The following is a 24,219-nucleotide window of genomic DNA, read 5'->3' as shown; positions in this document are numbered from 1 at the left end:
GTGTAGTGTATCTCGCTACTCTATGAATTAATACTCTAATATTCACAAGCATTTACAAAATGGTATTGATCTATTTTTGAGTCTGTCACAGATATCAGTTTAACACAGTACAATGCCTCACCATCAAGAGTCAGTCTGCGAGTGAGTTGAGAGTTATAGCTTTTATAGATCAGAATCTGATGACTGCATCTGAGGGAGGTGAGCGTTATGGAGTTAGTGTCGGGACAGCTAGAAGATGGATTTATCAGTATCGTGAAATAGGAAAATCCATTACAGACTGAATCTCATGTTAGATCCATATTGACGGTTGAACTTCTTACAAAATTTTACAAAATTATGTTGATATTCTCCTAGTCAATACTATAATATTTTACGTCCCATTAAGACGAAGCTTTACAGACATGTTTCGACCTGGCATTGGGTCATCCTCAGTAAGACATACATAATGAATTAAAAACAGATGCACAATATGAAATGTTACTTAAAACATTTTTTCTTAAAAAGCATGATGAAAGTGAAAAGCTGTGAGATGGTGATTGTAAAAACAGTCTTGAGATGGAGGTTTTTTTTTTTTCAATGTCATGGTGTGGTTCAACTATTATCTGGAAATTGTTGCCTTAGTTATGTTCCGACATGGGCTCATATACATAAGCATTATTGAAGTTGAACCGTCCAATTTTTAGGCTGTAAAATGGATAATACAAATGAATTGAGAGTTGAAAAATGATGCCTGACATAAAAATGTTTAAGGTAAGTTATGAAGAATGAAAATTAACTTACGTTACGTGGCCCGCTTGTATCACTGTGTTCTCTGACTGCGGAGTCCAGAGCTCTCGACTGACTTGCTCCCGCAGTTGAGACACAAGACTTTTTGCTAGGAGGAGGTGGAGTGGGGAAATGGGGCGGGGCTTGTGGGAGAGTGGGAGTATGTAGGATAATGGGGGCGGCGACTGAATCAGAGTGTAATAATTGTGAATTCTTCTGTTCCTGTTTTTTACTACAAATAATCTGGATGAAAGTTTCCCATATTAGATTCTTTTCTTCATTTATCTCATTTAAGATGAGGGCTGGTCAACAAATTACCCTCAGATAAACAGGAAGAGATATAATACGTTATAAAAAAAATTGTATCGTATCATAAACGAGTATTTAATCACAACACATACCGATCCACTAATATGAAAGATAAAAAACCTCAAAGAAAAATTAATAGTTATTGATCTGATAGAAACTGATAAAGGGACTGCAATAGTAGTCATGGAGAGTGACTATTATGTTAATAAAACACATTCGTTTTTCAGGGAAAACAATTTTGGTGTAATTAAGTAGGATCCCATAAATAAGTTTCAAAGAGGATTAACATCAATAGTCAAGAATAGTAGTTTCCTTTTCAATGAATTTGAAAAGGAAAAATGCATTGCCATGAACCTAGGTTACCTGTAGCAAAATAGTTACCAAAAATTCATAAGGCTAACGCCCCTATACGACCAGTTATAAATTTTAGGTTCAGCCTGACGTACAAATTATCTCAATTTATTAAAGGTTTCATTAGTACACATTATCACTATTGAGCGAATACCACGATAGAGTACTCCATAGAACTTTGCGAGAGAATAAAACATACGAGTGCCGTAGGGAGCAGTGATAAGGGTAGAGGGATCTGGAAGTCAAGTAAGGATGACATAAGAATGTTAGTGTTGAACTGTAGAAGTATAGTAAAGAAAGGAATAGAATTAAGTAATTTAATAGTTATATACTTATCAGATATTGTAATAGGAGTTGAATCATGGCCGAGAAAGGATATAACGGATGCAGAAATATTCTCATGGAACTGGAGTGTGTATCGTGGAGATACAATAGGAATGGTAATAGGGGGGGGAGTATTCATTCTGGTGAAAGAAGAATTTGTAAGCTACGCAAAATTTACAGATGACAAACATGAAATTCTAGGTGTAAGGCTCAACTCTAAAGATAATAGGCAACTTGATGTCTTTGGAGTGTATAGACCAAGACAGGGTAGCACTGACGTTGATTCAAAATTATTTGATAAGATAATCAGCTATGTGGGAAATGATAGGGAAAGGAACATGACTGTAGTGGGCGATCTCAATTTACCAAATGTCAGCTGGGAACGTAATGCTAATGACAGGAAGCATGACCAGCAAATGGCAAATCAGTTACCAACTGATGAGCCCAACGTAGCATACTGGGGCACATTGCTGGCAACCAGGAATGAGTTAGGTGGAAAATTTATGTCCAGTAATGGACCAACTATATTGGTATTATAAGTGGTATGTTCCGAGCTATCAGTGGGAGAGATTCGTGGAATGACATCGGTAGACGAATAAGTTTGAGTTGTGTCATTAAAAGTGGGAAAGATCACAATATGAAGATAAAGCTGGAATTCAAGAGGACAAATTGGGGAAAATATTCATCTATAGGAAGGGGAGTTGGGGATTGGAATAACTTACCAAGGGAGATGTTCAATAAATTTCCAATTTCTTTGCAATCATTTAAGAAAAGGCTCGGGAAACGAGATAGGGAATCTGCCACCTGGGTGACTGCCCTAAATGCAGATCAGTAGTGATTGATTGATTGACGAAGGTACTAGAACATTACAAAATCAGAACCACTAAGAACACACAAATATCATAGATAACATAGCTTTAAAATACTAGACACGTTACGTTGACTATGTTCTAGCCGTCATAGATAGTAGCGTTAACGGAGGCAACGACATTTTGGAACTACTCAACAGTTTAGATCAATATATCAAATTTACTAGGTGGGGGGGAGGGGAATATAACCTGCTTAATTATTTAGGCATAACATTGATACACCATAGGAATAATCACATGGCATTTACCGTATTTTTGCGAATAATCCCCGCATATTAAAAAAAATGGGGGCACGAAATTGGTGTGCGGGTTTTATTTGCATTAAGGTTGGCAGGTTTTTGATGTTGGGTGTACAGTTACGCATTGTGTAACTGCAGATGGAAGAAAACCACCCTCATGTGATATTTAAAAGGAAATCAATTCACTTTTAATATAAAACTGTATTTACATTAAAAAAATAGTATTTGATGGTGTAATTTAAATTCAAAATTTCTCTGTCATGATAGAATGAGACTTCCAGAATGTGTAGGGCTAGCTTTCCGCACTTTCTTTCACTTCGGTGTGTCGACAGTGTGTTCCATAGTTGCTAAATTCAAGTGAAGTCTTAATTCTTTTGTATTCAGCTTTTTAAGGAACACCACAATATCACTAACAGGCAGTGTACGGAGAAGCAGAATCGACGAACACTGGCGATGCCGACAGTTGGCGAAAAAACGTGGCTCATAATTATAATCAATTCATACACACTGAACAATACTGTCAATGCCAATGAAACTGCATTGTTTGTTTATGCCTAGCCAAAATAAATGTTTTTAAAGGAGATGGTGTCACTGTACTGTGTTGCAATGTAGACGGAAGCTAAAGACTTCCTCCCCGCATCATAAAGCTCGATAAGGCGCGATGTTTTAAGGGCATTGGGTACTTTGCGTGCAAGTACAAGGCATCTAAAATTGCAAACAGTATAGTAATCCAAAAGATACAGCTCTTGCACAGGTGAGTCAGCAAAATTTGTCTTCGTCTTTGAATAGTGTTGCACCTTGTTGGGTACATTTTAGACTTTTATTCAATGGCATTTGAAAGGTTTAAACTGTGAATCATTGTTAATTGCATGCAGTAACAGTTCTTGAATATTTTGCGATTCGGCAGGGGTTGGCATTTCTAGCTTGAGTTGGCAGTGATTTTGAAATCGTGTAATTTGAAGTAAGTTTTTTTGCGTCTCAAAGAGTTCCAATTAACGAGGTTTTACTGTATCGCAGAACTAAGATCATTGTTCGCTGGTGTGTCTGTTTCAAGTGTTTACATTTAACGAAAAGAATTATCCACCACCAGTCGTGTTAATATCCGAGTAAAAAGAGACTGCGTGTGAAAAGTGTTCTAGATGTGGAGTGTGATGAATTTGTGAGTAATTTAGGAGAGGATTCTAGTGATGCAAGAGACAACGAATCTTCCGATCTACAGGGAATTGAGCCTATTGCAAGTAGAGATTAATGAAATACTTAGGCCTGCTTGCGAATTTTCATGGCAAATATATTTTATAGTAGTGGTAATGTTTTTATCACCTCATATGTTCAGGCAAAGCAGCTACATCCGTAAATTTACTCTTTCATATCTGCTTAAAGACCACGTGGACATCCCGGAGTGATATGAAATGTTTGTTTATGCCTATTTTACTTCTTCAGTGGAAGGAATTTTAGTTCTTTACATTTTTTTTCAAAATGATCCTAAAATTAGGGTGTGGGGATTATTTGCATAAGTACGGTAATATTTAGCGGAAACCAACTTACACTGCTAACACCATTAAACGAAGTTCAGTACATCCTGAAGCTCATAAAAAAGCTGCCTTCAATAGCATGTTAGAAAAAAAAAAAAATCCCACTCTCAAAGAAAAAATTTGAAAAAAGAAATATGGACCATATGCGAAATAGCCTTGGACAACAGATTCAGCACAAAGTTTATAAATAAGCTATCAGTAAACATACAAACAAGTCCACAACTACTTTGACATAAGAGTCAAAAACTAAAGAAAAATATGCTACATTCTCATTTAGTAATAATAATATGCATATAATCACTAACGTCCTAAAAAACAAAACCTAAATATTGCTTTCAAAACCAGCAACAATAATAAAAGAATAGTATTTGACTCTCACACAGTAAATACTAGCAATAAATACATGAATTCTGGGATGTATAAACTGGAATGCCAGGGATGTGGGTCAAGTTGCGTCGGGCAAAATGGTAGGAATTTCCTCATAAGATGTACTGAACACCACGTTGCTTTAAAATATAATTGTTTCTCTGCCATGAGTAACCATCACAAAGACCAAAATCATAACTATACCACAATAGATCTAAAAATTCTACAACGTGAACAAGAGTTCACTAGTCACCTTGCAGAATTTGTTCATTAGCATGGATCAATATAGGAACCCAGCCCTCAACTTACATGAGATAAGTGAAGAAAAGGGTGCAATACGGGAAACTTTCTTTCAGATTAATTGTAGTAATAAACAGGAACAAAAGAATTCACAATTATTACACTCGGTTTCAGTCACTGCCCCCATTATCCCACATACTCCCACTCTCCCGCAAGCCCCGCCCCATTTCCCCATTCCACCTCTTCCTAGCAACAAGGCTTGAATCTCGACTGCGGGAGCAAGTCAGTCGAGAGCTGGACTCCATAGTCAGAGAACATGGGTGATACATGCGGGCCACCTAATGTAAGTTAATTTTCGTTCTTCATAACTTACCTTAAATGTTTTCCTGTTAGTCATCATTTTTCAACTCTTAATTCGATTTGTATTATCCATTTTACAGACTAAAAATCGGACGGTTCAACTTCAATAATGCTTATGTATATCAGCCTGTGTTGAAACATAGCAACTAAGTCTAAGCCGACAATTTACAGATACTAGTTGAACCACACCAAGGGACAACAAAATCATTGAAGCAAAAAGACCTCCGGCTCAAGACTGTTTTAACGATCACCATCTCACAGCTTTTAACTTTCATCATGCTTTTTAAGAAAAACTTTTTAACTAACATTTCAGTTTGTGTGTGTGTGGGGGCAGTGGCTTAGCTGCTGGTTTCCCATCCGGAAGGCTGAGGTTCGAATCCCGGTCGATTCTGGGTCAAGATTTTCATCTCGAGAATCATGTGACGCCAGGAAGGGCATCCGGTCTTAAATTCCCGGCCAAAACCAAAACGAGCCTAGGAGGCTCCAGCGACCCCAGAAATAACTGGGATAAGCTGAAGAAAGTTATTTCATTTTGTGTCTCTCTTGTTTTTAATTCATTATATATGTCTTATTGAGATCAGTGCCAGGGCGAAACCTGTCTGTGTAAAGATTTGTCTTAATTGGATGTAAAATGTTATAGTATCAGCTAGGAGGATATCAACGTAATTTTGTACAATTTTGTAAGTAGGAAAATCCAGTCAATGCGTCAGTGTATTTTGGCATGCTTCAACACCAGTCCAGGATAATGAACAGGTGAATGCATCACTTCAGAATCAGTTTCTGATTGTGGTGCAATTAAAGCACAATACCTGGTTTCCTGGGTCGTGGATGCTGTTAAGCAATTACTCCATTTCATCGCTGTCTTGCGGATTAGTGGCGTGGCCATTAAGCCGAAGCTTTCCAATGGACATCAGCTCTAACGCCTAGAATTTGCCCAGGAATGTATCGATCGTGACCTAGACAATGTTAGCTTCTCAGACAAATCCTAATTTCCTTCAGCGGACGATGTCTGTACGAGTATATAGAATATCAGGTGCTCGATACAAGCCCCTGTATGCCCATAGTGGTTGCATGTCTTCACCAGTGTGGGGGTAGATGTTCTCCCATGGACTTGGAATGGTTCACATCATACAAGGTTGGCTAGATGCAGCCCAGTACATTCATGTGAGTGACTTTTTGCAAATGCGATAAAATGCAAAATGCTCATAAAGGCTTGCATTCTTGTATTTTCATTTTTCACGACCTGTAAAGCACTTTTTATTGTGTTTTGAAAAAGTGACAAATGCAAATTTGACTCAAAATGCAAAAATTATACCAAAATGCTATATAAATGTGAAATCCACAGTTCATTAAAATATAACCTTTTATTTTCTCTCCTTTTGGAAACTTCAATTGAGTAGTTCGTACACCCTTCATACAGCCTTCCAGGCCTGACCACTGTCCTGGAATGCAGAAAGTAATCTTCCATGCAACTTGTTGCTCAAGTCGCTTTCATTTCCTTAACATAGGTCAAGTCAACAAGTGCCAAGATGGTAAGGCTAAAAATATCTATAAAAAGCCGGGCAAAAAATTATAAACTGGGAAGTTCTTAAATCGGTGGTAGTGAAATTTTGATGTGTAAATTGTGTAATCTGTGCCTGGAAAAGAAAAAGGATGTTTTAGACAAGCATGTCAAAAGTCTTAAACATGTTGCTGCAAAAGAATGTTTTAGTAAAAAATCAGAAGAGGAATAATGTGTAGTAAAGCAGCAAGCCACCATACAAATGATGCATGATAGTGAAAAGTGCAGAATGTGAAAAAAAGTGCTTTTGTTGAAGACAGTTTTTGGAGACCCAGCTTTTCGGGCATGCTTGTCAAACTAAGTACCTTATTTTAATGGTGTATACCACAGGGGTGCAGAAATGTTCTGACTTAAGAGGCCAGCCCAAACGTTTCGGTGCTAAGAAGAATCCCACGAAGCTGACTCCTATAAATAATAGTTGTGCTACTTGGCGTTAACCTATGTATTACTTTTTCTAATCTTAATATTTAAACTGTCCAGAAATATTAAATTAAAAAGCTAGAGTACGACTGTTAGCTGTAAAAACTAATGTCAGCATTGTTTTACATAATTCAGAAGATACTGAATATAGACTTACAATCATACAGAATAATGATCTAATTCTTGCATGGTCGTTTGTGACCATGGATGTGCCTTGTGTTCTTGCTACTGAAAACCACTGGTCTGCAGCCCTTTGCAAGATAAAATTAATTTACTGCAGGTATAATGATACTAAATCGTCGCTTGCAAGATGGTGTAGAGGTTGGAAGAACATACACAATAGAAAGTAGCTGTGTTAGATTTTTGCAATTTGTTTTACGTCACACTGACAGGTAGGTCTTGTGGTGACGGGATGGGAAAGGCCTAGGCATGTGAAGGAAGTGGCAGTGGCCTTAATTAAGGTACAACCCCAGCATTTCCCTGGTGTAAAAAAGGGAAACACCAGGCGAGTTAGTCGCACGGTTAGAGGCGTGTGGCTGTGAGCTTGCATCCGGTGGGTTCGAATCCCACTGTCGGCAGTCCTGAGGATGGTTTTCTGGAGACTGATTATAGAATTTGTAGAGGCTTTAGTAATGAATCAAGTTCATCATCATAGTCCACATTTTTACGGTACTTAATACACTTAATTGAAACCTATGTTGTATTCAGTGCACAGCAACATGTTTGACCTTTCGTCTAATGTTACGAATTAAACCGTTTTCTTCACCAAGCAGAGAAGCAGCACCATCTGTTTCAATGTCAGCTATCTTAAAACCTGACAACCATTCTGAAATGCAAGTTGTTTTCAAGTTCTTTTTCAAGTGCTTCCTTGTATCCAGCTGCACTTCTGCTTTCCAAAGGTGTGAATGATAGGAAAATGTCTTTGCTTTTTTGAAATTCTTTATGAATCTTACATTAAGAATTAGTTCTTGCACAGATCCACTGTCTGCTGATCCACCCAGCAGTAAACTAACACAACTTGCATCTTTCACTTCAGAAATGAAGTAACTTCTTAGCATCTTAGCTATTTGACTAGCGAGCAAGTGGTTGTGCGGTTTGGGTCATGTAGCTATCACCTTGTATTTGGGAGATAGTGGGTTCAAACCCCACTTTTGGTTTCCATTTTCACACCAGGCAAATGCTGGGGCTGCACCTTAAGGCCACGGTCACTTCCTTCCCATTCCTACCCCTGTCCTATCCCCTCGTCGCCATAAGGCCTATCTGTGTCGATGCGATGTAAAGCAAATTGTTGTAACTAGTTCTGTTACCATACTCCTCTCTCAGCCCTGTTCTCAAATTCTCTGTTCTATAATCCGAGAAAATTTGTGAATGGCTTATAATTCTTTGCAATATAATATGCAGTATTGAAAAGCTTCTTCAAATTGTCAAACATATTAGTATAAATTTTTTTACACTCGTGGCCAGCGGCGTTGTTTCTGGAAACAATGTCTTACTGCAGACTGCCACAGTTTCTGTGTTGTAAAGATTTGTTATGTTTCTAGTTTGAATGGCCCTGCAAAACCTGTTACTACTTTCTAAATCTGATATGAAAAATTTGGAAACAAGATATATACCTGATTATTGAATGCTAACCAAGGCAGTTCCTTACATCACTCTTCCTGAAATTTTCTCTTACCTGGTTTTGGAGCTATTAAAACGGTTACATTTATGACTTAAGGTTTAACTTCATTTACAGGCTCTTTTGCTGACATACTGAAAGCCTGAACTCCTGTGCTTATTATGGAAGAACCAGTCTTCTTTTCTGTATCTTTTTCTCCCAATACCTTCTTAATATGGTCAAATTAGCCTGATTTGATTGGTCATCACACCAGTTTCTTATTGCATTTAATGTTCAGAGGCTAGCACAATATTAAACGCCCATAAAAACACAAGATTTTTAGGTGCATTTGTTAAAACTTGAATAACAACGAAGAACACCCGTGGAACCACTAAAATGTAACACAGTACCACAGATCACAGATTCATTGTAGTTCTTAATTCTTCCACCAACAGCTCTGCTGCTGTAACGGCAAAGGGCCAACTACGACATCCACATAGACTATCCACTATCGTTAGTGCTAAGTCTCTAGTTGATCGATATATATCCTTGGTCTGTGCAGAGAAGCAGAAAAATCTCTTTGGTCTCGCAGTTACTTTTTTGAGAAGATCGTGACATGGTTTAAGCTTGTTCAATGAGGTTACGTCATATGTCCCGGCACTTTTGAGATTGATGGTTAGGAGAAGAATGAATGAAAAAACAGAAGTCAGATTTTTCTGGGGACTGAAACTTGGATGTCGGTAGCAAAAACACAGTTGCCGTGGTGACCTGGTGCCCGAGATTTCTGCACCCCTGGTATACCATGTATTTAATTTCATCTGATTCTTAAAAACTAAGAGAGCCATGAATTGAATGACATTTCCGCATTTACACTCTATGGAAGATGTCTGAAAACAGAACAGTGAAATATGTTCAGGGGTAAAATAACACTAAACCATATTAACACTTTCAACACTGTCCATATGGGATATGGAGTGTTGCGGACGGCCCTTGCATATGATATGGGCGTGATTTTTCCTGTGCAGCTCCACATATCCCATATGATTTCTGTCCCTTGTGTGGAGGTAGTGGTTTATGTTGTATCCACTAGAATGCAGCAGTTGTCGGGAAGTCAAACTGAAATGGTAATAAGGGTAGTTTCTCCTTGCCTGCCGTGACCTCTACTGAAACACTCTGCCATGTGCTGTGTGCGCCAAATCTGTCATGCTGTCATCTGTGTTACTGTGCAAAAATATCCTCATACCATCTCAGTTATAGTGATAGTGAATGGTTTCATTCCATGTAAAGATATATCAAAATCAAGGATGTGTCTTGTGGATTATCTGAGTGATCAGTTTGAGGTTAGCAGCTGGAGGAGACATCTCAATGCTGAAACCTACTCCCTCTCCAAGTGTTGACAGGGATATTGCTCGGTATTTTCCAGAAAAGGTTCACCCAACAAGCAATAAAGTGAATGCTACTTTATTGCAAGGTTTGCTTAGACAGAGGTAAGAAAGAATCGGAATGCATCAGAAAAGAGAGTAGAGGGTAGTACAAGGAGTGCAAGGTGTGTATAGCCCAGTGTTTTCAGGAGTACATATCAAAACAAACTATTTCTAAATAGGTGAATATTGTATTTAAACTGTAACTGTGTTTTTGGCTTAAGTGTATGCATGTTCAGTCCTCAGCCCGAAGGCTGGTTGGATCCTCAACAGCTCCGCCATCAGTTGTCATGATCACTGAAGAGGCGTGCTAGGGAAATGAGGAGTGAGGTAGTTTCCTGTTGAAGTTGCTATTACATATCAGTCTGCCAAGCCCACCGAAATTTGGCTTAAGTAGAAACGTGAAATAATTCATTTTTATTGCTTGAGCAAGCTTATTGGTATAACTTGAATGTAAATTTTCTGTAAAATTTTTTCATGTTTTTCATTAGACTAGTATAATTACTCAAGATATGCACTTGCTGATAACTATCTTCATTTTGGATGGCTGATACCTTCATAATGATAAAATAAATCGGGTATATAATATGTTTTGCTGTTGCATGTGCTAAAATTCAGGAATAAAACCCAGTTCACTGCCAGGGCCTATGTTAAAATATGGTAGTGTTGAAAGAAGTGCCCAATATTAATTGTTGTAGTACGGTATAGATGTTGTGCTTAAGTCGTCTTAGCTAATTTGTTTCAGTTCTGCTATCAGGTATGTGCGAGGATTGGGAGATCTCTCAAGGGCAACTACATTGCGACATGAATATGTACCAACAAATTCAACCATTATTTGGTCCTCGATCGGTCCGTATTGACTAAGGTCAAGGAAAAATGCCATGATGAGTTTATAATGAATATTGCCAGGGTGGACCTAACAACTGCCCGTGGCATTTTTCTATACTGTGGAGAAGCATTGAAAGCTGAGATTAAGGAGTGCCTACAAGGAAGGCCAATTGTTACAGTTGGAGATGAGCCTTCAAACTGGCAGGGAAGATATGTTTTTGCCATTTTATTCTGAACAATGTGCGACGACAAATCCAGGTCTTATTTCTAGGTTGTGGTAGCTTTTTGACAAAGCAAATGGTACTACACAGTTCAAAGAAATTAGGGGAACATGTTTTTGAACGTATGCCATGCTCCACAAAATAATACCTCACAGCCAGTTATATTACCAACTAAACCTTTATTCTTTACCATTGAATTGTACAAAAGAACATTGATGGATTCACATTTATTTTCAGAACACAAACGGAAATGTACAAATAGGAGTGAAAACAGAGTGATAACAGTCCTCCGGGGTGGATTTTTATCACAGTTGGACAGCTTCAGTATGGTGCATGTCCTCCACGAGCATTTATCACAGCTTGGCACCTACGTGGCATACTCCGTATAAGTCGACGGAGCTCACGTTGCAGTATCAGGTCCCTTTTTCAATGAGAGCCTGTTCGAGGTCTTGGAGAGTCTGTGGTGGAACAGGACACCCACGAACACTTCTCTCAAGCCTATCCCAGACATGCTCAATGGGATTAAGGTGGTGACTCGCTGCTGGCCATTCCATCTCTTGAATGTCCAGTTCTCGCAAGACAGCTCTGGTGATGTCGTGCACGAGTAGGAATTCGGGGCAAACACCATATGTAGCGAGCAACACATGCTGTAGCAGTATCTGCTCAATGTACCCCGCAGCAGTAAGATTACCACGGATGATGACAAGATTCTGTACGGCCATCAATGCTGATGCCACCCCACACCATCACAGAACCTTGTCTGAATCGGTCACCTTCCTGGACAACATTTGGCATGTACTGCTCACCACGACGTCTCCATACACGTTGACATCAATCACACTGTGCCAGGGGAAATCTGGACTAGTCTGTGAACAGCAGAGATCTCTATTGGTGAAGTTTCCAGTTGACGTGGGCGCGGGCAAACAGTAGGCGTGCTGCGCAATGTTGCTGCGTTAAACGGGGCACTGGAACAGGACGTCTGGGTCGAAAGGACACTTTTCTTAACCTGTTCTTTACTGTCTGGTTACACACAGTGACTCGAGTGACCATCCTGAGGTCTTGTTGCAGTTCTCTGGCAGTTGCTGAACGACGCTGCAACGCACAAATGGTCAGATATCGGTCATCCTGTGGAGTTGTCATGCGTCCACAACCTTGTCCAAACCACCCTGTGATTTGGCCTGTTTCATTGTAGCAATTCAACAGGCGGTGAATAATGGACGGAGAGACCTCGATATCCTCAGCAACAGGACAGAAAGTCCATCCTTCCTGGATAAAAATGATGGCCCTTGCGATTTGAACCTTGATAAGATGTCTCGTAGGATGTGCTGGTTGACGTACAACGTGCTCAAATGACCGCAAGTAGTCTGTGTACCTCACAAAGACACACGGATGCACCACTATTTGCTTTACTTTGAGGGTTCACCCGACAGTTTAATGCATGGCTACGCCTGCAAATGGAGTGTAACTTCTATTTGACATACCCTGAGTAGATAAGGTCTCAAGGTATGTTGTACGACCATTGGAACCCCATCTACCAAATTAACGTTCACATACCAGATATTACAAAACATGTTCCCCGAATTTGTTTGAACTGTGTATATAAGAAAACCTAAAGGTCCAATAATACGTCCTTTAGGAATTCCCCTCTTAATTATTACAGGGTCCAGTACTCTAATTCTCCGAGATCTATTTTCTGGAAATACAGCCACCCATTCAGTCACTCTTTTGTCTAGTCTTATTGCACTAAATTTTGCCAGCAGTCTCCCATGAAATGAAATGGCGTATGGCTTTTAGTGCCGGGAGTGTCCAAGGACATGATCCGCTCGCCAGGTGCAGGTCTTTTGAATCGACTCCCGTAGGCGACCTGCGCGTTGTGATGGGGATGAAATGGTGATGAAGACGACACATACACCCAGCCCCCATGCCAGCGAAATTAAGCAATTATGGTTAAATTTCCCGACCCTGCCAGGAATCGAACCCGGGACCCCTGTGACAAAGGCCAGCACGCTAACCATTTAGCCTTGGAGCCATGGCTCCAGTAGTCTCCCATGATCCACCCTATCAAATGCCTTAGACAGGTCACCTGCGATACAATCCATTTGACCTCCCGAATCCAAGATATCTGCTGTATCTTGCTGGAATCCCATAAGTTGAGCTTCGGCGGAATAAGTGTTCCTAAACCCAAACTGCCTTTTATCAAACCAGTTATTAATTTTGCAAACGTGTCTAATTTTATCAGAATGGATGCTTTCCCAAAGCGTACATGCAGTGCATGTCAAACTGACTGTGGCCTGTAATTTTCAGCTTTATGTCTATCACCCTGGCTACTATAGCAACTCTCCATTCATTTGGTATACAGTAGCTCCTTCATGCAAAGAATAATCAAATAAGTACTTCAGATATGGTACTGTACCCCAACCCATTGTCTTTAGTATATCCCCCAAAATCTTATCAGTTCCAGCTGCTTTTCTAATTTTTCTACTTTTGTATCTTATTGTAAATGTCATACACACTCCCCTTGTTCATTAATTATTCCTGGAATGTCCTACTTGGAACTTCTTTCTGCCTTGAAGTACCTATACATACTCCTCTATTTTTAACTAAAATTTGTATTACTGCCAATTATGCTTGCCATCATGTTATCCTTAGCTGGTTTCTTTGCTAGATTCAATTTCCTAGCAAGTTCCCTCAATTTCTCCTTACTTCCACAGCCATTTCTTACTCTTATTTCTCCTCCTTAGTCTCTTTACTCCTGTTATAATATAGTGGGTCTTTACCAATCCTTACCGCCTTTGAAGGTACAAACCTGTTTTCACATTCCTCAACAATTGCTTTAAACCCATCCCAGATTCTGTTTACATTTTTCCACCGATCATAGTTACGGTACCGGGCGAGTTGTCCGTGTCGCAGGATGGAAGGAAATATCTCCAGAAATTGTTCACAAAACTTTCATGGTTACATCAGTTTCTAATGCAGTGGACGGAATGGAAATGACGCGGTGTTAGTGTTGGCTTACATCAGATACTGAATGTAAATCTAGTGATGACCGAAGTATTAGTGAGTGATTAGTAATTCAGAAAATGTAACAATTCCGATAACATTTTTCATAACTTTTTTCTTTGTTCAGAGTATGAGCCCTACCCTAGCTTTTTGTCTCAAAATTCTAATATGAAAATTGGGGCCTATACACGTGTAAATATCGTATATAATTACTGGATTAAAACAAAATTCGTTGGTGTTACATTTCTTCTGGGAGCTGAAGTACAGTATGTGCGAATGATAATTTGTGCCATTATTTCATGTTGCGTGAACATATAAATATAATTGGAGTTATCAAATAATAAGTTTGCGTTGGTAAAACAAGTCTCATAACTGAGTGCAGGACAGAATTTCCTGTTTTCCTTCTTCTGAGGACATGTAAAGCAGTGTCTTCAGTTTTGATTATTACTATTTTAACACAAGTACTGTACTGTAGGGAACTCGAGACAAACTTCTCCTTCCATTGAAACACAATTGTACATCTGGGCTACAGGCTCACAGTCGCAGAGTATGTTGTCGGCAGCAAGATAGTGTTACCTTTGATTCACGAAGGATTTTTAAAGTGGGGGGAAAATAAATGTGAAAAAACAACTTCAAGATCAGATTGTAATAACCATAATACAATTTTCAATAGGATCATCTGAAATCATCTGTATGGATGCAAATTTTTCTGTACTAGTGCTTATCTTCGAAATTCTTGCTATTGAAACAGTTGAGAGATTCATTAGAGATGCCAACAGTGCCAGGAGGTTATTTTTCTCCAAATGTCAGTTAAGCAGTATTTATTTTTAATGGACTAAGTCCTTCTCAGAAGGGACATTCTTGTTACTAGTGTAGTTATATAATAATTTAAGTGTAGGTCTTACTAATATTTTTCCATTTTTCTTTTCCAGACCAAGCTCGGATGCTGTATATATTCCAGCTAAGGCAGCATTTGTTGCAACCTTTGTACCTAAACAAAAATAGGTTCCTAAAGCATTATATGCTTGAATGGGGCCTGTGTAATGAAATTGAGCTTTGTTTAATGAAATGGTATTTAATGATTTTGAGAGTTTTTTGTGGCTTAGACATTTTTTAAAAACCTGTACAGTACTTTGCTCATATTTAGTAATCATGTTTAGTCATGACAAGAACAATTATCTATTTTTTTATTTGTTAATTGAAATGTATTCCTTCTCCTTACATGGTTTGCAATATTTTGAAAAATAAAAGCATTCCCTAGTATATGTTCTGATGTGCAACTCTAGGTTTTAGCAGTGTGTAGTGTACATCATAAAGTGTTCGTGTGCATATCTAGTTCAGAAAGTGATTAATAAATTGTTCAAACACATTTTTCTCTGGCAAGTACAATTATATTGATGATCTAACTATACTTTCATTTGATGTCATTTTTAACACGTTGAAGACGATGTCACCCCTTGTGGGGCGACGGTTGCTCTTACAAAATATCGTATGTCGCCCCTCATGGGGTGACGTGGTGTATCCAGGCCTTTCATCTTTAGGCTGTCGCGCAAAACTAGCGCTACCATTCTCTGTTGTATTGCATTGCTTGTTCGCGTAAGGTGTTCATATAGTGCAGCGCGGTGCCCCTTCCTTTCTCAGCACGCTGTGCATTGTGCAACAGATGGTGGGATTTCTGACATACGCATCTATCAGAATTCAACTATTAATGGCAAGGAAAATAATATGGATTGGAGTCTTATTATTGCTTTTTTCTTACATACTGGTTGAGATTTAGCATTCAGGGAAAATTGTAAACCAGGGCTACGTGTGAATAAAAAATGTTTCTGCAAGCCTGAGAATGTTCCCCAGTAATTGTAACTGGCTGGTGATATCGTTAAATTATCACACGATGCAGCACCGGGATCTTTGCTAGTGTCCTCACTACACAAATTACTGTCCAATTCCGACTGAAAAGGGGGCATCATATTGCAAGTCCGAAATGTCAACATCGCTTGATTAAGAACTCAAACCCTTTTTGAGTTTCTCTCTCTCTCTCTCTCTCTCTCTCTCTCTCTCTCTCTCTCTCTCCCTCCCCCCCCTGAAATACACACAACAATGAATTAAATTGTCACAAAACTGTAAATTACAAGGAACTTGTTGTAAGGCGTGTAGACCAACAGCTCACAAAACAGAGCACAGTGTTCCATAAAAACAAAGGTAAAAAGGCCGTCACCCCTCGCTTTCTCTGGTGCATTGTCAACCTAATAACCATATGTCACCCCAATAGGGGGTCACAAAAGTAGTAACTTTGGACATAAATTAGGTCTTTAATTAACATCTACGAATGAAATTATGCACATCCATAGCCCACACCAACCTGAAATATGTATATCACATTTCTGCAGTTTACCATGAAAAAAGCAAATGTACACGTCGACGTTAACATGTTAAGAGAAACAGTTACGTACATAATGGTTCTGATATCAAAGAAGTACTAGCATTGTTTATTGGATAGAATGCTTGTGTGCCTATTTTACAACAGCAGAACTTGGAGACTACCTATATTATCTGAAATTATTTTTCTCGTCTTGTGTATACAATTGGAGTTCTGTATAGAGGTGGTGTGCTGTTAAACTTGCACATGTTCTTTCGAAATATCATCATTGTTAATTGATGTGGATAGAAACTGTGGTATATTATTACAAATATTGTTTTTACATGCTTGTTGAGAGTGCTGATGCTAGTTAACAAATAAATTAGCAGTAAATATTTTGAGTCTTAGTTTAGCTGTTTGTGTACAACACTGAGGATGTTACGCTCATTAGCTGTTACAGGAAGGGGTTAGTAGTTCTACTGTTTCTATTATCTTGGTTTTAGAGTTTAAAAAAAATTGAAAAAGTTGTAGTGTTCTAGGAGGTCAATGAGGAAAGGCAGGAAGACTAATAGAGCAGCATTTATTATCGAGAAAGTTGATTGTGGAATTATTCTTTGTCATTATACAAAAATAAATGTAAATGTGTGTTTTCATTTGATTATTACTTGGGACACAGTTTATTAGCACCTTGTTCACTTTATTATTCATATTTACATTTCTTGGTAACATGGATTGTACGACTTAAGTTTAATGATTCGGGCTGTATTTAAAAAATGTAATTTGGTAACCTGTAGAATTTTATTGAGTTTATATTTCAGCACGCTATTTTATTGCTATTATGCACAAGTTTCACTTTGTGCTTAAATTTGCTATTTGTGTATAGAAAGTTATCCAACTGCATTGGAGAAGTTACCATATTTATTCACGTAATGGATGTCGCTGTATAATGGACATATCCCAGAGTTTCCCTTAACATTTTGTAGAGGAAAAAATCTTGGTGTAATGGATGCATTTCTTCATTTTAAAACTTGTCTTAATAAATTTGGAGGGATTGCAGTATGCAGTAAAGCTGAGATACACAACTGTAGATTCAGTTGTGCTGACTGCACAATGTACTATCGAGAAGGATAGCTGTCATTTCTGTAGCATGTGTATAATGGGGGATGACGGTGTGCAGTACTTTTAATGTGTGGGTGTGAGTGAATGAGGTTCAGTCTGTGTTGATAGTTGCAGTAAAATATTAGTGATGTTTTTTATAACAATAATTACCGCTGAACTTTATTTCTAATTTCAAGTTACAGTATGCTGTCTTGAGTCTTGTTGGACGTTATAGAGCTGATTGATACTACCGGTAGTTATCAATAGATTTAATTGATGTACGTTCGTTTGTACTGAAACAGTTGATACATCATTGTAGTCTCAACAGGTGTTTTATATCCCTATTGATATAGATTGGCATTCGTGTGTTTAATATGTCTCATCTTTTTTCGTCGCAAGTATTTCATTGCACAAAAGATGCACCATATATTTTTGTCATAAAATCTTGAAAACAAATCACTGCATCTATTACATGGATAAATACAGTAATATCTTAAAATATGGTAAACAGCATAAATTTCTAATAGCACAAGTAGTCGTACATTTGTTCGTCACCCATGGAATGTATAACTTCCTGTATTATCTTTCTTTTTTTTTTTGTTATTTTGAATCTTCACTCTGTAATTTACTGTGCAATGTGTATGACTCTGTGTATCACCGTATTCTTGTATGGGGTATAAATAGAAAGATTGTAATTGATAATAATTCCTTGCCATAGTTGTAGGAGTAAATATATGCAAACATGGGCTGAACATTTCTTCTACTTGCTTTAGAGGTGTTAAACTGTTTTTTAATAGTTAGGGTAACCTTCATAAAGTGCATATTTTTTAATAGCTCTTCCTGTTGCTAGTTGTAAAAACCAACCATGTACTCATTTTCAATTTTTTAAAATACTTGCTCTCGTGCAGAGGCTGCTTTGTGACAAAGTATACTTTTACATCAATTTTTAGAAAAGAAATACAGTAGAACCTCGATTATACGTTCCAGGAAACTACGTTTCTCCGAATTATTCGTTCAAATTATGTGGTCCCGCGAACAACCTAATTAAATCACGTTGTAAAAATCACGCATTATCCGTTCCTCGAAGAAACGATTTCCCGGATCAACTGTCCAGAAATTTCAGTCCCGTCAATGCTAAATCCTCGATCATGCGTTTTTCAAGAAACCGTATCTTACGAAAGGACGGCTACGGCATACTTAAGGATCTTGCTGTTGACGTCCCGTCATTGCGGTACCGGTAATTTGAAGAAGTACTGTACGGTACTGGAAAAGCGATCGGCTATGAACCTGCATAAGGGATCATCTTAGCATCGCATTTGGGTAGTATTGTTTAGAAAATCATCCGAAATCATACAGCAGAGAGTGCCCACGACAATTGGAAGGAGACAGAGCCCATTTCGACAGCTCTATTTGAAGACGGAATGAGTTTCGTCAAATGTTCGTACTTGCAAAATATCTACATTATATCCAGGGTTAGTTGTTTATTTTTTTACTTTTTTCGAGTGTATCGCCGAACAGTTTTTTGGCATTTCCCTCCGGGCACTGTATAGTCACTGGGCTTTCAGGCAGGAATTGAAACTGCTCCTCAAGTAACACAAATTTAGTATTTCAATGTTATCGTATACGATTATGTTGCTGTTGCTGTGTGGTTTAGCTTACATAGCTAGCAGCTCGTATTCGGGAGATAGTGGATTTGAACCCCACTGTCGGCAGTCCTGAAAATGGTTTTTGGTGGTTTCCAGTTTTCACATCAGGCAACTGCTGGGGCTATAACTTAATTCAGCTTACGGTCTCTTCCTTCCCGCTCCTATCCCTTTTCTATCCTATCGTCATCAGATCTGTCTGTCGGTGCGACATGAAGCAAATTTAAAATAAAGGATTCATTGAAATTATTTTACTTCATTTAAATCAGATCAACTGCTTATTGTATTTGAAGTAGTGCCTACCTGCTATGCTTAAGGTTACAGGATTAAGTCCAGAAATAGTTGGCATTTAAATCAGTTTCTTGAAAGAAAAAAAATGGTTAAAGAAGTAAAACTACAGTCTTTGTTCAAAGAATATCCATATTAGGCCTTCTGGAGGGAAATTACTGAAGGAGCATTCTGATTAGATTCATTTGTTTGGTGAAAATAATTTGTTTGAACAGTTAGATTGCATTCTTCCAAGGTATAAGAAATTTCGTGAAAAAGAAACAAGGGTCGCGTGGAATATATTTCAATCTTAACCCTTGTAAAAAAAAAAAAAATATATATATATATATATAATGATATATTTCATAAACTGACATTAGAAGATTCAAATTTTTATGCAGAATGGAAAAATCACACTTTGATGAAGGTAGGGGTAGTTGTTTTAAGGGGAAGGACAGTGGGATTATTGGTCACACCATTACTCCTTACAGACAGGAAGAATGCTATTATTTCTGTAGCTTTTAAATTAGTTAATTTTTGCAATAATTTTTCCTTGTAAACAGCATGGTTTATCTTGAGTTACTATTCATTCAGTTTCACTTTTGAGGGAAATCTTTTTTTATTGCAAGTGAAGATATGATATGCTAATTTGTTTATGACCTGGCAGTACAAAAAGAGGAGTTAGAAACTTTCTCGTAGAATGGAGAAATTTGATTAATTCATTGATTACTTGTTTTTAAACTTTGAATATATAGATTTAAAATGCTTAGTATTGTGGCTGTACGTCAGTCTTTTCTTTATTAACACATCGAAGACTGAGTAGGTGAAGTTAGATTTTACACTGTGGACTGAGCATTTTAAAGTTTTTACATTTTTATCCAAAAATAACTGATAACCTTACTTAGTCACAAACCTATTTTGGATTCAGCAATGTTTGAGCTACACATGCACTGTTGATTTTCAAAATTGGAGCATAATAACTAACTCCTATAAATAAATTTAAAAAACATTTTTTTCTACTTTCAGTTTTTTAAATTTTGACGCATATTAAATACTTAAAAAGTTGCATATTTGCACACCATGACACATTCATGAAACACTACATACTATTCATTGAGAAATGAAAGAATACATTAATTGTGGAAATTGGCTCTCGTCTTCGGCCGCGCAAGACCATGTGGCTTTGAAGCTGGCTTGGTAGTACCAACTTTTATCATGCTAGAATTAGGTTCCAGTCATGTGCTGCTACCTGGTATTTTTTTAACCCTTACCCCTCGAATTAAAGTTTTGTGTGTTGCCTCTACTACTCGTAATTTAAATGTGAATTTGTATCTTATATGATCTGTATTCATCTTTAATAATTTTGGAGATAGCACTTGCTCTTATGTGATGTATTTAGGGAATATTATTATTATTATTATTATTATTATTATTATTATTATTATTATTATTATTATTTTTGTTGTTGTTATTATCAATATTATTATTATTAATATCGCATACCAATTGGTTTAGTTAGTAATTTCACTGAACAAATTATCAGTAAAAGACAATTGAAAAACTCTAATTCAGTCTCTGGTTTCATATGTTGCGGTGGTTTGTAGCCTGAAACTGCTATAAATGGCAATTTCTTGACGAGCAGGGGGCGATACAATGTCATGTCGGACCGAAAAGGGAATATCGTAATGTCGGGGCTCTCCCGACAGACGAGGGGTAAGGGTTAATGAACTACCAGCGCTGCGGAATGTGTTCCAGCACTCTTCTAACGTTTGTAGTAAGTTATGTTGAAGCGCATACATAAGCACTAGAACTCAACGCCATACGGCGTACGTCGCTCGTCTTCAAAGTGTTAAAACACACAAATCTTTGAGTTGATCCTGAATTAATCAAATTTGATATTGTTCCACTACCTCTTGAATTCGTAATTTCAATCCACATACTGGTATTCAGTAACTGACTCTTAAGATTAGTCATTACAGCCAGTCAAGAGATTTAGAATGAGAACTGTTTCCCCTTCCACAAAATGTTTTGTTATATACTGCTTTGTAATGGTATTCATTTCTAGGATTTGTTAATGACCAATTTACTACTAATCATGCACTTCTGTTTCAGTTAATAATGCCTGTAACAAAGATGTCAGGAAAGAAACTATTTTAATATTTTAATTATTTATCTGGTTAATAAGTCAACAGTTTTTTGAACTAAAATTGATGTGATGTTTTGCAAAACAAATGCAATGTAGAATTAACAGTATTTTCCTCAATGAACTAAAATTGAGGTACTGAATATGATATTAGATGAAATTAAACTTGCTTTCCAGTTACTAATTTTTAATATTTCATTGAAAATGATGTTAACTGAGTCTTTATACCTCAAGAAAGTTTTAAAGACAGTGTCCTTTATTATAAAATACGCTGTATGAAATTGTGGAGGCAGAATGGTGTGAAAGATATGTTCTGGAAGTATATACAATGAGTTTTAAATGAATATAGGAATATGGTCCAAAGAAGTTGCTGATCTTCCATGTAATGTACCTGTTTTGTAATTGTAATAATGGACAAACACAATATGGGCAAGGTTTTATTAAGGCTGATCATTCTTAGAATGATACATCAGAAAAATAAATTAATATGAATTATTTTGAAGTTATTTTTGAGATATATCAACTTCACTTCAGACAGCGTTAACATTTTGTGAATGTCCATTACTGGAAATATTTCAAGGTAAATCTGAAAGCAATTTTTAAATTTGTCTTAAGTTTCTTAAAGGGAAGGTTCTTAATTCAGCCAAAAATGATTTCTGTCCTTGGGATCAAATATGAACTTGATTGGTTTAAAAGGAGTGCAAATGCCTTATTCAAGACCCAATTGCATGATAAGTCTCTATCCGTGTGTCTGATGCAGCTTCCTGGGTATGATATAAGATTACGTTGCACTCCTTTTACATCACCATACAGTCGGCCTTTATCAGAACCCATGTTACGCATTAAATATTAGTTGTTGAATGTGCTGATGTAGATTGTGGAGTGTACAGTAACAATTTGCAACTCCTAGGAATACAATATCCTCTGTGTTATAGCCTAATGATGTTGACATGTCGGTCTTTGAAAATGGACATCTCGCTCTTTTAATAAACCAGTGTCATTTGAAGGCTGGTTCTGTTTAGAGTGTGGTAAAGAAGAGACTTAGATAAGTTGACTTGCTTACAATTTTCCCCAGGAACCCATTTGTATGCCCCTAAGCTATTGTAAATTATTTGTGAAATATTGGTGTTCTAGCATCCAATTGTTTCATATAGGAGTGTTAAAAAAGAAAACAGCAGTTCACAGCAGGATACCAACTTACGGCACTATTGCAATGTTTCTTTTACAGAACAGTATATTGGACTGAATCTTCTCTTCCAGCATGTCTGTCAGTTTTTCACAGGACTTTAAATTCTGTAATGTATAGAATTTGCTTACATGCATTCCTATTGTTAGGCAGCTGCAGCTGCTGTTGCTTGCTATCTTGTATGGGGCAAACTTTGTCCTGAGAATGTACTTACAACATAAATATATACAATTACACACACATTAATTAAACACAGAGAAAAACATTTCAGTATTGTCAACATTCCACTGCTGATCATATTGTTACTGCATTTACAGAACTCCTCTTATTTTGTAACCATTGCATTTGTTCACACTAAAGCAGCAGAAATGATCAAATGTCTTTGCATTTATATAAATTTAGTTTTCTTATTGTGGTAGAAGCAGACAAGCTAATAAAATGCTTCAGCAATTTAATTCTTCTTCTTCCTCCTTGTTTCCAATAATACACAGTTCAAAAAAATTAGGGGAACATGTTTTGTAACGTCTGGTATGTGAACGTTAATTTGATAGATAGGGTTCCAATGGTCGTTACAGCATACCTTGAGACCTTAGCAACTAAGGATATGTCAAATCAAAGTTATGTTCCATCTGTAGGCATAGCTGTGCATTAAACTGTCAGGTGACCCCTCAAAACAAAGTGAATAGTGGTGTGTCGTGAGGTACACAGACTATTGCGGTCATTTGAGCACGTTGTATGTAAACCAGCACATCCCATGAGACATCTTAACGAGGTTCAAGTTGCAAGGGCGTTCACTTTGATCCAGGAAGGATGGACTTATCATCCTGTTGCTGTGGATCTCAATGTCTCTCCATCAGTTATTCAATGCTTGTGGAATCACGACATTGAGGCAGGCTAGCTCACAAGGAGGGTTGTCAAGGTCGTGGACGCATGACAACCCCACAGGATGACCGATATCTGACTATCTGTGTGTTGCGGCATTGTTCAACAACTGCCAGAGAACTGCAACAAGACCTCAGGAGGGTCACTGGAGTCAATGTGTCTGACCAGGCAGTAAGGAACAGGTTAAGAGAAGTGTCCTTACGACCCAGGCTTCCTGTTCCAGTGCCCCGTTTAACGCAGC

The 24,219-nt window shown here is 37.6% G+C and overlaps 1 protein-coding gene across 1 annotated transcript in view; it reads left to right on the top strand.

Annotated features, from left to right (window-relative positions):
* LOC136864246 (probable maltase) overlaps positions 1–23,549 on the top strand; it is a 141,346-nt gene extending 117,797 nt beyond the window's left edge. The window contains exon 10 of the mRNA XM_067140987.2: positions 15,336–23,549. Within this exon, the coding sequence (XP_066997088.2) occupies positions 15,336–15,408 (73 nt within the window). The 3' untranslated portion in view covers positions 15,409–23,549. The remainder of the gene's footprint in view (positions 1–15,335) is intronic.
* The last annotated feature ends 670 nt before the right edge of the window (positions 23,550–24,219 follow it).

The sequence above is a fragment of the Anabrus simplex genome, chromosome 2 (assembly GCF_040414725.1).
Source record: "Anabrus simplex isolate iqAnaSimp1 chromosome 2, ASM4041472v1, whole genome shotgun sequence".
NCBI classification, from domain to species: Eukaryota; Metazoa; Arthropoda; class Insecta; order Orthoptera; family Tettigoniidae; genus Anabrus; species Anabrus simplex.
The sequence above is the reverse complement of the archived record's forward strand: the minus strand, read 5'-3'. Positions and strand labels throughout refer to the sequence as shown.